Source organism: Oncorhynchus mykiss, chromosome 18, assembly GCF_013265735.2.
Source record: "Oncorhynchus mykiss isolate Arlee chromosome 18, USDA_OmykA_1.1, whole genome shotgun sequence".
NCBI lineage: Eukaryota > Metazoa > Chordata > Actinopteri > Salmoniformes > Salmonidae > Oncorhynchus > Oncorhynchus mykiss.
In genome coordinates this window covers 55,158,822-55,173,928 of record NC_048582.1, presented here as the reverse complement: position 1 = coordinate 55,173,928, position 15,107 = coordinate 55,158,822, and the positions used below count along the sequence as shown (strand labels likewise).

The 15,107-nt window shown below is 44.5% G+C and overlaps 2 protein-coding genes across 4 annotated transcripts in view; both read right to left on the bottom strand.

Annotated features, from left to right (window-relative positions):
• Positions 1-223, bottom strand: part of LOC110496554 (protein tyrosine phosphatase type IVA 2) — a 39,462-nt gene extending 39,239 nt beyond the window's left edge. The window contains exon 1 of the mRNA XM_036953304.1: positions 28-223. The gene's annotated coding sequence lies outside the window, so the exon portion shown is untranslated. The remainder of the gene's footprint in view (positions 1-27) is intronic.
• Positions 224-2,534: 2,311 nt separating this feature from the next.
• The window catches only part of LOC110496553 (collagen alpha-2(VIII) chain-like), a 119,520-nt gene continuing 106,947 nt past the window's right edge, over positions 2,535-15,107 (bottom strand). For all 3 annotated transcript variants that reach the window (XM_036953301.1, XM_036953302.1, XM_036953303.1), the window contains exon 3: positions 2,535-8,399. In XM_036953301.1, coding sequence (XP_036809196.1) covers positions 6,493-8,399 — 1,907 coding nt within the window. In that variant the 3' untranslated portion in view covers positions 2,535-6,492. The remainder of the gene's footprint in view (positions 8,400-15,107) is intronic.

Below are 15,107 nucleotides of genomic sequence, written 5' to 3'. Positions count from 1 at the left end.
GTCGTTATAAAATATGTTTTTACTTACAAAGAGCAGGTTGAACATTGAAATCCCGTGACTACACCGGAGAATGTGGATGGAGAGCAGTAACTGCTGTCAGATCTCTTTCTTGTTCCTCTTCAAAAGTGGCGTTCTCTCAGAACTGTTGGGAGGACTTTCAAGGTGGTAGTCTCGTTAGCGTCACTGCCACGCAAGAAGACCAGTGATGACAGCTGAGCTCTACCGGGGGGTGATTTTGAAATAACTTAGAACAACAATAACGTATAACATTTGCTATTTTTGCATGTATTACATTGGAGTCCTCGAGAGGTTATAATGTTTATTTCAGGTTGGGCAGTAGACAGTCGGCTTAAATTTGTAAGTGGATGGATTGTTTATCCTTTCATCATCACCAACCACGAAGTGATGAGCAATACGACTCACGAGGTGGTGAGTCATTTTGGTCTACCTAGTTGGATGACCGAACCCCAGCCAGGTCACCAGTGATACAAGTCTGTATTCTACGTCCACCCATGTTATAATATAACAAACATTAAAGGGATGAGATAAAACGCTTGTTTTGTGTGATTGGCTATATAAAAGGATCTGACACAGACATGTGTACCCATATAGCTTACTGACCTCATCCATTAAAAATATACCGTCATGCTATGAATAGAGAACATGTAATAAATAGTAACTCTATGTGTAATAATTTAAATATCCTCTCTTTTGGTCCATTTTACTTTCTCATAGTGTGACATACACACCCCCTAGTGGTTGATTGAACTGTCCCTTTATTATGTGGATTCTTATGAGAAACTAACATCACATTGAACAGGACATTGTTCAATTCATTAAAAGATGTCGGCCTGCTTGTAACTCCACGGAGTTGAGCGCCATCTAGAGTTTTTGAAATGAACCTCCAACTCTTTCGACTGGCTATGCTGTCTATACTTAAAACATGTACATTCTTAAACAACTACCGTGTAGGCCTACCTAAGTTTGTAGACTGTTGTTGCATGACTTTCTTTTTTGGGGGAAATCCATACTTTTTAATTAGTATTTGGAGACGTATGCCACCGTAAACGGAGATTCAATTAGCACATGCACATTCGCACCAGTCTCAATTGCAACAATGAAGAGGCGACTGCGGGGTGCTGGCCTTCTAGGCAGAGTTCCTCTGTCCAGTGCCTCTGTTCTTTTGCCCACCTTAATATTTTATTTTTATTGGCCAGTCTGAGATACGGCCTTTTCTTTGCAACTCTGCCTAGAAGGCCAGCATCCTGGAGTCCCCTCTTCACTGTTGATGTTGAGACTGGTGTTTTGCGGGTACTATTTAATGAAGCTGCCAGTTGAGGACTTGTGAGGCGTCTGTTTCTCAAACTAGACACACTAATGTACTTGTCCTCTTGCTCAGTTGTGCACTGGGCCTCCCACTCCTCTTTCTATTCCGGTTAGAGACAGTTTGCACTGTTCTGTGAAGGGAGTAGTACACAGCGTTATACAATATCTTCAGTTTCTTGGCAATTTCCCACATAGCCTTCATGTCTCAGAACAAGAATAGCCTGATGAGTTTCAGAAGAAAGTTATTTGTTTCTGGAGCTTGTAATCGAACCCACAAATGCTGATGCTCCAGACACTCAACTAGTCTAAAGAAGGCCCGTTTTATTGCTTCTTTAGTCAGTCCAACAGTTTTCAGCTGTGCTAACGTAATTGCAAAATGGTTTTCTGATGATCAATTAGCCTTTTCAAATGATAAACTTGGATTAGCTAACACAATGTGCCATTAGAACACAGGAGTGATGGTTGCTGATAATGGGCCTATGTAGATATTCCATAAAAAAACGACTGTTTCCAGCTGCAATAGTCATTTACAACATTAACAATGTCTACACTGTATTTCTGATCAATTTGATGTTATTTTAATGGACAAAAAATGTGCTTTTCTCTCAAAAACAAGGACATTTCTAAATGACCCTAAACCTTTGAATGGTAGTATAGGTAGAGAACATTAACAGGACAAGGCTATGTCAATAACTACATTTTGACAAAAATGCAGAAAAAATCTTATAGTCTCAAGCTCTCTATGTCAGCAACATAACACACCCAAAAAGTAAAGACTAGATAGATTGTTTGGACAGCATAATTAACTAGCTAACCAGCGATCTAGCTGATTTACATCATCTACATTCGCTATAATCAACTGATAGCCCACCCAACTTTGGCCAAACTGATGTGTCTGTGAACAGTAGTAGCTCTTGCTTCCCATGCGTGATGGATGTGTGTTTTTGTAGAAAACAAGGCCTATGCTAATAAACGGCTATGGGTAGGTGGAGCCCCAGCATATTCATTTAGCAGACAGTCTTTATTATCCAGAGTGACTTCTATAGTTATTTGTATAGTGCATAATGTTCTGTGAGCAGTCTGTGTTGATTCATACCTTGGTTTTATACTAAGGCCCAGACAGTAAGCCTACACTACTAATACTCTCTGTCACCAAATGTGATGCGTTTCAAATGGATATGGAATCTAGAAAAAAAGCAACACGAATATACAAGAAAGTATTTATTGATGTGGTATCAATACAATCAAGTACTGTACATTTTGTATAAGCAGACCAAAAAAAATCTAGCTAAAAGAGTGCATTTTATACCCAAGTTCTATTGCATAGAGTGCACACAATAGCCATGTACAAGACAAATAATCCTATAGGTTGATACATTGTACATTACACAACAAATGAACAAAAAATCACACAAAAAATCCTTCATGAACAATGCTAGAATGCTGACTTCATGTTCTAAATGCTCTTAACTCATTCAATGCTGTTACATACCATTTCTACCATGCTTCGGTGGTCGGTTTTGGCATTCCTGTTAAATTATAACAAATGTATAAATACATCTTCATTAATGTCATGTGCAAATGGGAATGACCGTTTGTATCTATCTCCAAACTATAACAAACAAATATCCCTTAAAACCGAAGCAAGGCTTATTAAAGTAGAAACAATTTTTTTTCTTTTTTTTTTTTTTTCTTCATTGAATAGAAAACAAGTCAGTTTGTAATCAAGGCAGTACATTGGGAGAAAAATGTTTTTGCACACGCACTGCAAACTCTGCAACCAAGTGACATTGTCTATGACAAAGAATATAAAAAAGGAGAGTTATAGTCTAGCCACTCCACTCCAAAACAGCATTCCAAATGTCTGAAAGAATGAGGCAATAAAAAGGCAACATACAGTACATAACCAAAACAAGCCTTAAATTGTCTGGTAGACTCACACAACAATAATGACACATAGACTTTGCTTTAGGTATGTTCAGATAATGATGAGAGAAAAGGGGCCACAAACAGACCAGTGAAAGTGCCTCCATTAGACCTACATACATTTAAAATACTGATTGTGAGACTCAAGGTTCTACTCAGTCAAAACCGACAATTTCTCCAGGATGTCTAGGACAATTATTCAGGCACAGCAATACAGTATGTTTTGATTAGTCTAATATGCAGAAAATTGTAACGATAATCCAACATGCATGATGTTATTTTTTTTATTTTTGTTTTTTGGGGGGGGGGCTGAATACCCATTTTGATTTAATATTGGCCTCAGGTTCTAGTCTGAATACAGGGTGACCTCTTGGGTATTTGAGAGCTTCTATCTGCATTTTTGTCCAAATTTAGTTATTGACATAGCCTTTTTCTGTTAAGTGTTTTCTACCTATTTAGTACTCTAAATACTCCAATTCGTGTTGATAAGTTCAAATTAATACTAGATAAAAAGTTGTACTGTTGCAGATCTCAAAATCTAGACAAAGGAAAAGAGATGGGTGCTACTAAACATTCTGCTAATTTCACAATGAATATCATCAGGGTAGTCTAAACTTTGTATTTCCACCATTTATAAAAGTGTTTAATATCTCTAAATCTTGAAACATACAATATGATATCCCTACATTGAATTTACAATAAGGAAGTGTGATATACTGTATGATATAACCTTGAGCCCAAGGTTTCTGGAAGATGAAGGACTTTAAGATAGATATTGTCCCGTTCATTCCGTCCCAGATTCTCCCATGTCTACTATCAGTTTGCCGACCAAATTCACAGAATTAATGCACAAAAATACCTTCATGATTTGTAACCTGCCCAGTGTTAGTCAATAACCCCTTGTTTTAAAAGTCTAGCATGTTTTTTCCAACAATATAATGTTTTTACATTGCATACATTTCCCCCATCTCTATTGTACGTTTCTCATCTTTGCATGACTGTGCAAAAACTGGTTGAATCAACATTGTTTCACTTTGAATTAACATTAGTTGACAACTCAACCAAATGTAAATCAAAACTAGATGTTGAACTGACATCTGTGGCCAGTGGGTATGTAGCCCACTAATTGTACCAAACAGAATTCCTCTCTTCTGTTGTGACATTTCCCAAGCTATGAGGGCCATTTACTTAATTGCCATGAAGACACACACATCCTATTTGAACCGGATCAAATCTTCAATTCAAACTGGTGGAATATTGACTAGAAGTGCATGCTCCCAAAAAACACTGTCCACGGTCCATGAAGTTCATAATTCACCCAGGTGAAGTTTTAACGGATGGGAGTTGAGTGTGTGTGTAAAACAGACAGACACATACACACAGTGAGAAGAGTTACAGCCGGAGATACAGCCTCATTCCACACAGCACCAGTAAAACTCACATGGCAAACACAATTCTCACCTTTGTCCCACCGTTTCTCCCAGAATAGCAGAGCCATGTTAACTGTTATGCAATCAGGATTTCACAACCACCAGGCCTCTCTCTCTCCCTTTACTTATTCATTTGGAGATCCATGCATTCTGATTTCCGAAAGTGCACCCTCTTTCATATTCTGTCAGAAGACATCGGCTAAGAATATCCTGTGGCAATATCACATGTTCCATCAAACTGAGGAATGGGTAAACCATTTTGGCTGGCGATGTACAGTTCCTAAAGATGGATATGAATGGTTAACCTTTGTTATGGTGAGGTTTACGGTGGATTGGAAATTGTTACTGTACGCGTATAAACACAATGAATTCAACACCATAGCACCATATACTGGGAGGGCTGTGTAAGATGTAGGAGATCATTTGAACTGCACCCTATGCACCCGTTTGGTTGGATCTGAACCTTCAAAGGGTTATTCTGTAGAAACAGGTTGGATGGCCTCTAGCCAGTTGTCGATCTGTGAAATGCTGAAAGATTTGTAGTTTGTAGACGGAATGAGGCTTTTCACATGAGCTTTCGCTCAGAATATTCACTCTAAATGTTAATGTGAAAGGCCCCAGGGCATTGATTGCTCGGTCACAGCCTTGGCGTTAGTGGACACAAAAAGCAGTGATGTCAATGGTATACTGTATGTGTGGCATAGAGAATGTAATAAAGGGATCTGCAGTGCACGTGATTAATGGGAATAGCCACAGGATGGATCGATGCAGGGAAACATGGCATTGATCCTAATGCATTTGGCCTATTCTTTCTGTCCATTAGCTGACACAAATGTATTTATTAATATAATGATTAACATACACATTTATTTATAGATTTATTCAGTTGTCTATTTAATGTGTCCTATATATTTATACTTCTTTAGGTTACTGGTTTGTATATTGATGCTTTGTCAAAGAGAGATTTGTGTGAATCAGTTGGATACTCCAATTACTTATTTTTGATCAAGTAATAGCCACAATCCAAAACCATCAGCTTCTATTATCAGCACCAATCCGTTCAGCACAAGCCTCTTATAGAGCCAGGAAATTATCACCCAACAGACAACTGGAAGTTGACCGTCAAAACATCAGAGCTTACTGATAAACAACGATCCATCGATCCCTATAGCAGGTCTTTACATTTTTTAAAATGTGAACATTTTGTTAATTGAATACACTGTTCATACTGTATGTGTAATGGTACATCTTTATGTGAAATATTTATTTAAATAAGCAAGCTCTTGACATAAAATGGAGGACACGCACACGGGAGGAAATGGGAGGTTTTTGTGCAGGAAGTGACTGCAGCCAGGGGAACCAATCGGAGCCCCAGGGTCCAACGATGTCATCCTACTGATCAGAGCATTTGAGTAGGATATGCAGTCACATGGGTAGGTCTAATAACTGTTACTTACGCATTACAATGTAAGGCACTTAAAAGTCTGAATCCAATAAACAACAGCAATATTGACGCCAACGGCAAAATAAAAATAATACAATTATGACAATAACAATAATTATAATAATATAAGCAACAACCAAAAAAATAACAAAAAAACTGACATTTGAAAGAAAGAGATAAAAACACAGAGCACAGCATGAAGTATCCTTCTCCTGTTATTTAACTCTTTCTGTCTTTCGTTCACAGAGTCTTTTCTGTCGTTGTTGATGATAACATTCTACAGGTGGTGTTATTCTGTTATGGCTGCAGGTGTTATTATATAGGGACACTAGGGGTTACCCTAGGAGATAGTTGACTAGCAAGGCGTTATGTGGGACAGAGCAGGAACCCTGAGAAGGACGAGTGGATGTATTCGGTGGAGTAGAGCCCGTTAGCCTGGTCCGAGGGCATCTGCATCCACACCTGGTCGTTCTCCTTCAGCTCAAGGACGGCGCTGCCAGACGCCTGGTCCATGTAGCCCTTCTTGTACTCGTCGTAGGTGTATGTGGCGGGAACATTGTTTTTGTACAGCGCCACCCACAGATTGAGTCCCTTTACGTGCATGTGGTAGGCAAAGTAGTAGACGCCAGACATGGGGCTGGTGAAGATACCGGTGGCAGGGTTGTAGGCATTCTGCCCGTTGTACAGGGTCCTGTCGAACTTGATGGGCATCCCGGAGGGAGGGAAGGGTGTGGTGAGGATGGCAGTAAATGCTGGTGCCAGTGAGGCAGAGAGCTCTGCACGGCCAAACTGCGGTTTTGGGTTCCTCCCGTTTGGTACCTCGCCTCCGCCCAACTCTGAATCCGTTAGCCCAGACACGATGGTTTGACCATTTCCTGCAGGGCCAGGGGGCCCGGGTGGCCCAGGTGGGCCTGGGTTGCCGTTAAGCCCAGAGTTGCCTGGTTTTCCTTGGGGACCTTGAGGACCAGGACCTCCCTTTTCTCCAAGCATGCCCAGCCCTGGAAGACCAGGCAGCCCAGATTCGCCCTTCAGACCTGGGATACCCTGTGGCCCCATTGGCCCTGAAGGCCCCTGAAGACCAGGGATACCAGACTGGCCTCTTGGTCCTGGAGACCCAACAAACCCAAACTCCCCTTTTGGTCCAGGATTGCCTAAAAGACCTGGGTTTCCTGGCAGTCCTATATGCCCTGCCTCACCTTTGGGCCCTGGTTTTCCGATAGCCCCATTAGGACCCGGCGGGCCTTTGTCTCCAGGAATACCAGGTTTTCCAGACAGACCACCGGGACCCTGATCCCCTCTGAACCCTGGCAGACCTGGATGACCCTGGGGACCCAACTCTCCCTTCAGGCCGGGCATGCCGTGTTTTCCTGGGAGCCCCATGGGGCCCTGTAATCCTGGTGGTCCTGGGAGTCCGTCTGGACCCATGTCTCCTGGCTGCCCCTCAATCCCATGCTCACCCTTATCCCCAGGTACCCCTGGTCCCCCGGAAAGGCCTGTGTCTCCTTTCAGCCCAGAAAGACCAGGCTTGCCATAGCCAGGAGTTCCAGGAAACCCCGGAGAACCCCTCAGCCCTGGCTCACCTTTAGGCCCAAGTGGACCTGGTCCTCCAGGCAATCCATCATTACCAGGCTTGCCCAATCCAATGGGTCCTGGCTGGCCTTGCAGCCCTGGATTGCCGGCCTCACCTGGCTCTCCTATTTCTCCTGGGAGCCCCTGATCCCCTTTCGGCCCAGATGGACCAAGAAGCCCGTTCAGTCCTGGTTTGCCCACACCCGGGTTACCAGCGGGCCCTGGTAGGCCCCTAAGCCCGATGGGGCCCCTGGGTCCTGGTATCCCTGGCTTCCCATTGCCATTCTCCCCATTGATTCCACGCTCCCCGGGATTTCCAGGTCCACCTTTCTGTCCTGGTTCTCCACGAGACCCAGGTTGGCCCCTGCCGCCGGGAAGCCCCGGTTTGCCATTCAGAGACAGGCCAGCTGGCCCGGGGAGACCTGGTTGACCTGGAAGTCCTCTGGGACCTGGTTCACCCCTGAGCCCAACCTCACCATTATTCCCGGGCATCCCCTTCATGCCCCCCTTTCCTGGGAGACCTGGAAGTCCGGGCTTCCCAATGCCGGGAAAGCCTGGAGGCCCTTGAGGGCCAGGCTGGCCATTGAAACCTGGTTTTCCCAGTCCTGGTTTTCCCGGAAGTCCTGATGGACCAGATGGGCCTCTGGGTCCAGGTTTTCCTTGTGGCCCTGGCTCGCCCTTGACGTCCACCATGGGTGGCATGTCTGTATGAGAAAATGGAAGACATTGTGATTACCTGCTCATCCCCTTTCAAAACATTCACAAACAAAAAATATGTTGTTGCATCCCAAATGATACCCTATTCCGTATATTTCCACTATTTTTTTAACAGATCAAATACAGTGGGGCAAAAAAGTATTTAGTCAGCCACCAATTGTGCAAGTTCTCCCACTTAAAATGATGAGAGAGGCCTGTAATTTTCATCATAGGTACACTTCAACTATGACAGACAAAATGAGAAAAAAAATCCAGAAAATCACGTTGTAGGATTTTTAATGAATTTATTTGCAAATGATGGTGGAAAATAAGTATTTGGTCAATGACAAAAGTTTATCTCAATACTTTGTTATATACCATTTGTTGGCAATGACAGAGGTCAAACGTTTTCTGTAAGTCTTCACAAGGTTTTCACACACTGTTGCTGATATTTTGGCCCATTCCTCCATGCAGATCTCCTCTAGAGCAGTGATGTTTTGGAGCTGTTGCTGGGCAACACGGACTTTCAACTCCCTCCAAAGATTTTCTATGGGGTTGAGATCTGGAGACTGGCTAGGCCACTCCATGACCTTGAAATGCTTCTTACGAAGCCACTCCTTCGTTGCCCGGGCGGTGTGTTTGGGACCATTGTCATGCTGAAAGATCCAGCCACGTTTCATCTTCAATGCCCTTGCTGATGGAAGGAGGTTTTCACTCAAAATCTCATGATACATGGCCCCATTCATTCTTTCCTTTACACGGATCAGTCGTCCTGGTCCCTTTTCAGAAAAACAGCCCCAAAGCATGATGTTTCCACCCCCATGCTTCACAGTAGGTGTGGTGTTCTTTGGGTGCAACTCAGCATTCTTTGTCCTCCAAACACGACGAGTTGAGTTTTTACCAAAAAGTTATATTTTGGTTTCATCTGACCATATGACATTCTCCCAATCTTCTTCTGGATCATCCAAATGCTCTCTAGCAAACTTCAGACGGGCCTGGACAAGCAGGGGGACACGTCTGGCACTGCAGGATTTGAGTCCCCGGTGGCGGAGTGTGTTACTGATGGTAGGCTTTGTTACTTTGGTCCCAGCTCTCTGCAGGTCATTCACTAGGTCCCCCCGTGTGGTTCTGGGATTTTTGCTCACCGTTCTTGTGATCATTTTGACTCCACGGGGTGAGATCTTGCGTGGAGCCCCAGATCGAGGGAGATTATCAGTGGTCTTGTATGTCTTACCTAATAATTGCTCCCACAGTTGATTTCTTCAAACCAAGTTGCTTACCGATTTCAGATTCAGCCTGGTGCAGGTCTACAATTTTGTTTCTGGTGTCCTTTGACAGCTCTTTGGTCTTGACCATAGTGGAGTTTGGAGTGTGACTGTTTGAGGTTGTGGACAGGTGTCTTTTATACTGATAACAAGTTCAAACAGGTGCCATTAATACAGGTAACAAGTGGAGGACAGAGGAGCCTCTTAAAGAAGAAGTTACAGGTCTGTGAGAGCCAGAAATCTTTCTTGTTTGTAGGTGACCAAATACTTATTTTCCACCATAATTTGCAAATAAATTCATTAAAATTCATACAATGTGATTTTCTGAATTTTTTTTCTCATTTTGTCTGTCATAGTTGAAGTGTACCTATGATGAAATTACAGGCCTCTCTCATCTTTTTAAGTGGGAGAACTTGCACAATTGGTGGCTGACTAAATACTTTTTTGCCCCACTGCATATGGTCAATATGCTACCATAATGAGATTTCACAGTTCAGTGACTTGGCTCTGAAAATAGTGAAAATAGTGACCAGGGTCATCAATAACAGTCCAGAAAGTAGGATAGACTTTCAAATTACCTGCCCCGGATTTACATTGTTATGATCCTGCAGCAACAAGAAATGTGAATTTTTGTGTGCATTATAATTAATGGATATTGTTGTAGAAGGTGAAATTTCTAAGTGGAAATTACAAACTTCAGAAGTATTTTTAAAACTCAAATACACTACAAGTTTTACATGTCCTGCATTGAAGGAAAGCTATCCTGCAACAGGGGGATCAATTGAAGTATGGTTCTACTGTACATGAGTGGCAGTGTGTATCCGCTCTGCCAAATTTGTGTCATTGTCTAGTTAGGCTTGTTTAGGAACGGCAATGATGTAGTGAATTTACAGACAGTCCAGGGCCCAGGTTAGGTCTTCGTTTAGTGGGGTTGCAGGTAGCCTAGTGGTTAGAGCGTTGGACTAGTAACCGAAAGGTTGCAAGATTTAATCCCCGAGCTGACAAGGTAAAAATCTGTCAACCTGTCCCTGAACAAGCAGTTAACCCACTTTTCCTGGCACGTCATTGAAAGTAAGAATTTGTTCATAACTGACTTGCCTAGTTAAATAAAGGTCAAATAAAAAATAAAATAAAAAGGGTGGTGAATATTGGAGTAGCTAGTTTTCCCATGATCAAACCAAATCAAAGTTTATTTGTCACGTGCGCCGAATACAACTGGTGTAGGTAGACCTTACAGTGAAATGCTTACTTACATGCTCTAACCAATAGTGCAAAAAAGGTATTAGGTGAACAATAGTTAAGTAAAGGAATAAAACAACAGTAAAAAGACAGGCTATATACAGTAGTGAGGCTATAAAAGTAGCGAGGCTACATACAGACACCGGTTAGTCAGGCTGATTGAGGTAGTATGTGCATGTAGATATGGTTAAAGTGACTATGCATATATGATGAACAGAGAGTAGCAGTAGCATAAAAGAGGGGTTGGCGGGTGGCGGGACACAATGCAGATGGCCCGGTTAGCCAATGTGCAGGAGCACTGGTTGGTCGGCCCAATTGAGGTAGTATGCACAGTACATGAATGTATAGTTAAAGTGACTATGCATATATGATAAACAGAATAGCAGCAGCGTAAAAGAGGGGTTGGGGGAGGCACACGATGCAAATAGTCCGGGTAACCATTTGGTTACCTGTTTAGAAGTCTTATGGCTTGGGGGTAAAAACTGATGAGAAGCCTTTTTGTCCTACTTGGGACTCCGGTACCGCCTGCCATGCGATAGTAAAGAGAACAGTCTGTGGCTGGGGTCTTTGACAATTTTTAGGGCCTTCTTCTGACACCGCCTGGTGTAGAGGTCCTGGATGGCAGGCAGCTTAGACCCAGTGATGTACTGGGCCGTATTTACTACCCTCTGTAGTTCCTTTGCCGAGCAATTGCCGTACCAGGCAGTGATGCTCTCGATGTTGTAGCTGTAGAACCTTTTTGAGGATCTCAGGACCCATGCCAAATCATTTTAGTTTCCTGAGGGAGAATAGGCTTTGTCGGCCCTCTTCACGACTGGCTTGGTGTGTTTCACCATTCTAGTTTGTTGTTGATATGGACACCAAGGAACTTGAAGCTCTCAACCTGCTCCACTACAGCTCCATTGATAAGAATGGGGGCATGCTCGGTCTTCCTTTTCCTGTAGTCCACAATCATCTCCTTAGTCTTGGTTACGTTTAGGGATAGGTTGTTATTCTGGCACCACCCGGCCAGGTCTCTGACCTCCTCCCTATAGGCTGTCTCGTCGTTGTCGGTGATCAGGGCTACCACTGTTGTGTTGTCTGCAAACTTAATGATGGTGTTGGAGTCGTGCCTGGCCATGCAGTCGTGGGTGAACAGGGAGTACAGGAGGGGTGGGTTAACTGGGTTAACAATAACTGGGTGAACTATGACTTGGTTAACTATGACTGCTAAGACTGAGTTAACTACAACTGGGTCAACTATGACTGTGTTAACTATGACTGGGTCAACCATGACTGGGTTAACCATGACTGGGTTGTTAGTGTGTAGCCTCAGTGTAGAGTGGGTCAAAGTAGTGTGCAGCCTCACTGTAGAGTGGGTCAGAGTAATGTGTAGCCTCAGTGTAGTGGGTCAGAGTAGTGTGTAGCCTCAGTGTAGAGTGGGTCAGAGTAGTGGCTCAGCGTAGTGTGTAGTCTCAGTGTAGAGTGGGTCAGTGTAGTGTGTAGCCTCAGTGTAGTGGGTCAGAGTAATGTGTAGCCTCAGTGTGTAGAGGGGGTCAGAGTAGTGGCTCAGCGTAGTGTGTAGTCTCAGTGTAGAGTGGGTCAGAGATGTGTGCATCCTCAGTGTGTAGAGTGGGTCAGAATAGCGTGTTGCCTCAGTGTCAAGTGGGTCAGAGTAGTGTGTAGCCTCAGTGTAGAGTGGGTCAGAGTAGTTTGTAGAGTGGGTCAGAGTAGTGTGTAGCCTTAGTGTGTAGAGTGGGTCAGAGTAGGGTGTATCCTCAGTGTCGAGTGGGTAAGAGTAGTGTGCAGCCTCAGCGTGTGGATTGTGTTACAGTAGTGTGTAGTCTCAGTGTAGTGGGTCAGAGTAGTGTGTAGCCTCAGCTTGTGGAGTGGGTCAAAGTAGTGTGTAGCCTCACTGTAGAGTGGGTCAGAGTAGTGTGTAGCCTCAGTGTAGTGGGTCAGAGTAGTGTGTAGCCTCAGTGTAGAGTGGGTCAGAGTAGTGTGTAGCCTCAGTGTGTGGAGTGGGTTAGAGTAGTGTGTAGCCTCAGTGTGTGGAGTGGGTCAGAGTAGTGTGTAGCCTCACTGTAGAGTGGGTCAGAGTAGTGTGTAGCCTCAGTTTAGAGTGGGTCAGAGTAGTGTGCAGTCTCAGTGTAGTGGGTCAGAGTAGTGTGTAGCCTCAAGTGTAGAGTGGGTCAAAGTAGTGTGTAGCCTCACTGTAGAGTGGGTCAAAGTAGTGTGTAGCCTCAGTGTAGTGGGTCAGAGTAGTGTGTAGCCTCAGTGTAGAGTGGGTCAGAGTAGTGTGTAGCCTCAGTGTGTGGAGTGGGTTAGAGAAGTGTGTAGCCTCAGTGTGTGGAGTGGGTCAGAGTAGTGTGTAGCCTCAGTGTAGAGTGGGTCAGAATAGTGTGTAGCCTCAGTGTCTAAAGTGGGTCAGATTAGTGTGCAGTCTCAGTGTAGTGGGTCAGAGTAGTGTGTAGCCTCAAGTGTGTGGAGTGGGTCAGAGTAGTGTGTAGCCTCACTGTAGAGTGGGTCAGAGTAGTGTGTAGCCTCAGTTTAGAGTGGGTCAGAGTAGTGTGCAGTCTCAGTGTAGTGGGTCAGAGTAGTGTGTAGCCTCAAGTGTAGAGTGGGTCAAAGTAGTGTGTAGCCTCACTGTAGAGTGGGTCAAAGTAGTGTGTAGCCTCAGTGTAGTGGGTCAGAGTAGTGTGTAGCCTCAGTGTAGAGTGGGTCAGAGTAGTGTGTAGCCTCAGTGTGTGGAGTGGGTTAGAGAAGTGTGTAGCCTCAGTGTGTGGAGTGGGTCAGAGTAGTGTGTAGCCTCAGTGTAGAGTGGGTCAGAATAGTGTGTAGCCTCAGTGTCTAAAGTGGGTCAGATTAGTGTGTAGCCTCAGTGTAGAATGGGTCAGAGTAGTGTGTAGCCTCAGTGTCGAGTGGGTCAGAGTAGTGTGTAGCCTCAGTGTCGAGTGGGTCAGAGTAGTGTGTAGCCTCAGTGTCGAGTGGGTCAGAGTAGTGTGCAGCCTCAGTGTCGAGTGGGTCAGAAAAGTGTGTAGCCTCAGTGTGTAGAGTGGGTCTGAGTGTAGTGGGTCAGAGTAGTGTGTATCCTCAGTGTAGTGGGTCAGAGTAGTGTGTATCCTCAGTGTAGTGGATCAGAGTAGTGTGTAGCCTCAGTGTAGAGTGGGTCAGAGTAGTGTGTAGCCTCAGTGTAGAGTGGGTCAGAGTATTGTTTAGCCTCAGTTTAGTGGGTCAAAGTAGTGTGTAACCTCAGTGTATATTGTGGTCAGAGTAGTGTGTAGCCTCAGTGTTGAGTGGGTCAGAGTAGTGTGTAGCCTCAGTGTCGAGTGGGTCAGAGTAGTGTGTAGCCTCAGTGTAGAGTGGGTCAGAGTAGTTTGTAGAGTGGGTCAGAGTAGTGTGTAGCCTCAGTGTCGATGGGGTCAGAGTAGTGTGTAGCCTCAGTGTAGAGTGGGTCAGAGTAGTTTGTAGAGTGGGTCAGAGTAGTGTGTAGCCTCAGTGTGTAGATTGGGTCAGAGTACTGTGTAGCCTCAGTGTCGAGTGGGTCAGAGTAGTGTGTATCCTCAGTCTGTGTAGTGGGTCAGAATAGCGTGTTGCCTCAGTGTCAAGTGGGTCAGAGTAGTGTGTAGCCTCAGTGTAGAGTGGGTCAGAGTAGGGTGTATCCTCAGTGTCGAGTGGGTAAGAGTAGTGTGCAGTCTCAGCGTGTGGATTGTGTTACAGTAGTGTGTAGCCTCAGTTTAGAGTGGGTCAGAGTAGTGTGTAGTCTCAGTGTAGTGGGTCAGAGTGGTGTGTAGCCTCAAGTGTAGAGTGGGTCAAAGTAGTGTGTCGCCTCAGTGTGTAAAGTGGGTCAGATTAGTGTGTATCCTCAGTGTAGAATGGGTCAGAGTAGTGTGTAGCCTCAGTGTCGAGTGGGTCAGAGTAGTGTGTAGCCTCAGTGTCGAGTGGGTCAGAAAAGTGTGTAGCCTCAGTGTGTAGAGTGGGTCTGAGTGTAGTGGGTCAGAGTAGTGTGTATCCTCAGTGTAGTGGGTCAGAGTAGTGTGTATCCTCAGTGTAGTGGATCAGAGTAGTGTGTAGCCTCAGTGTAGTGGGTCAGTGTAGTGTGTAGCCTCAGTGTGTAGAGTGGGTCAGAGTAGTGTGTAGCCTCAGTGTGTAGAGTGGGTCAGAGTAGTGTGCAGCCTCATTCTGTGGAGTGGGTCAGAGTATTGTGTAGCCTCAGGGTAGAGTGGGTCAGAG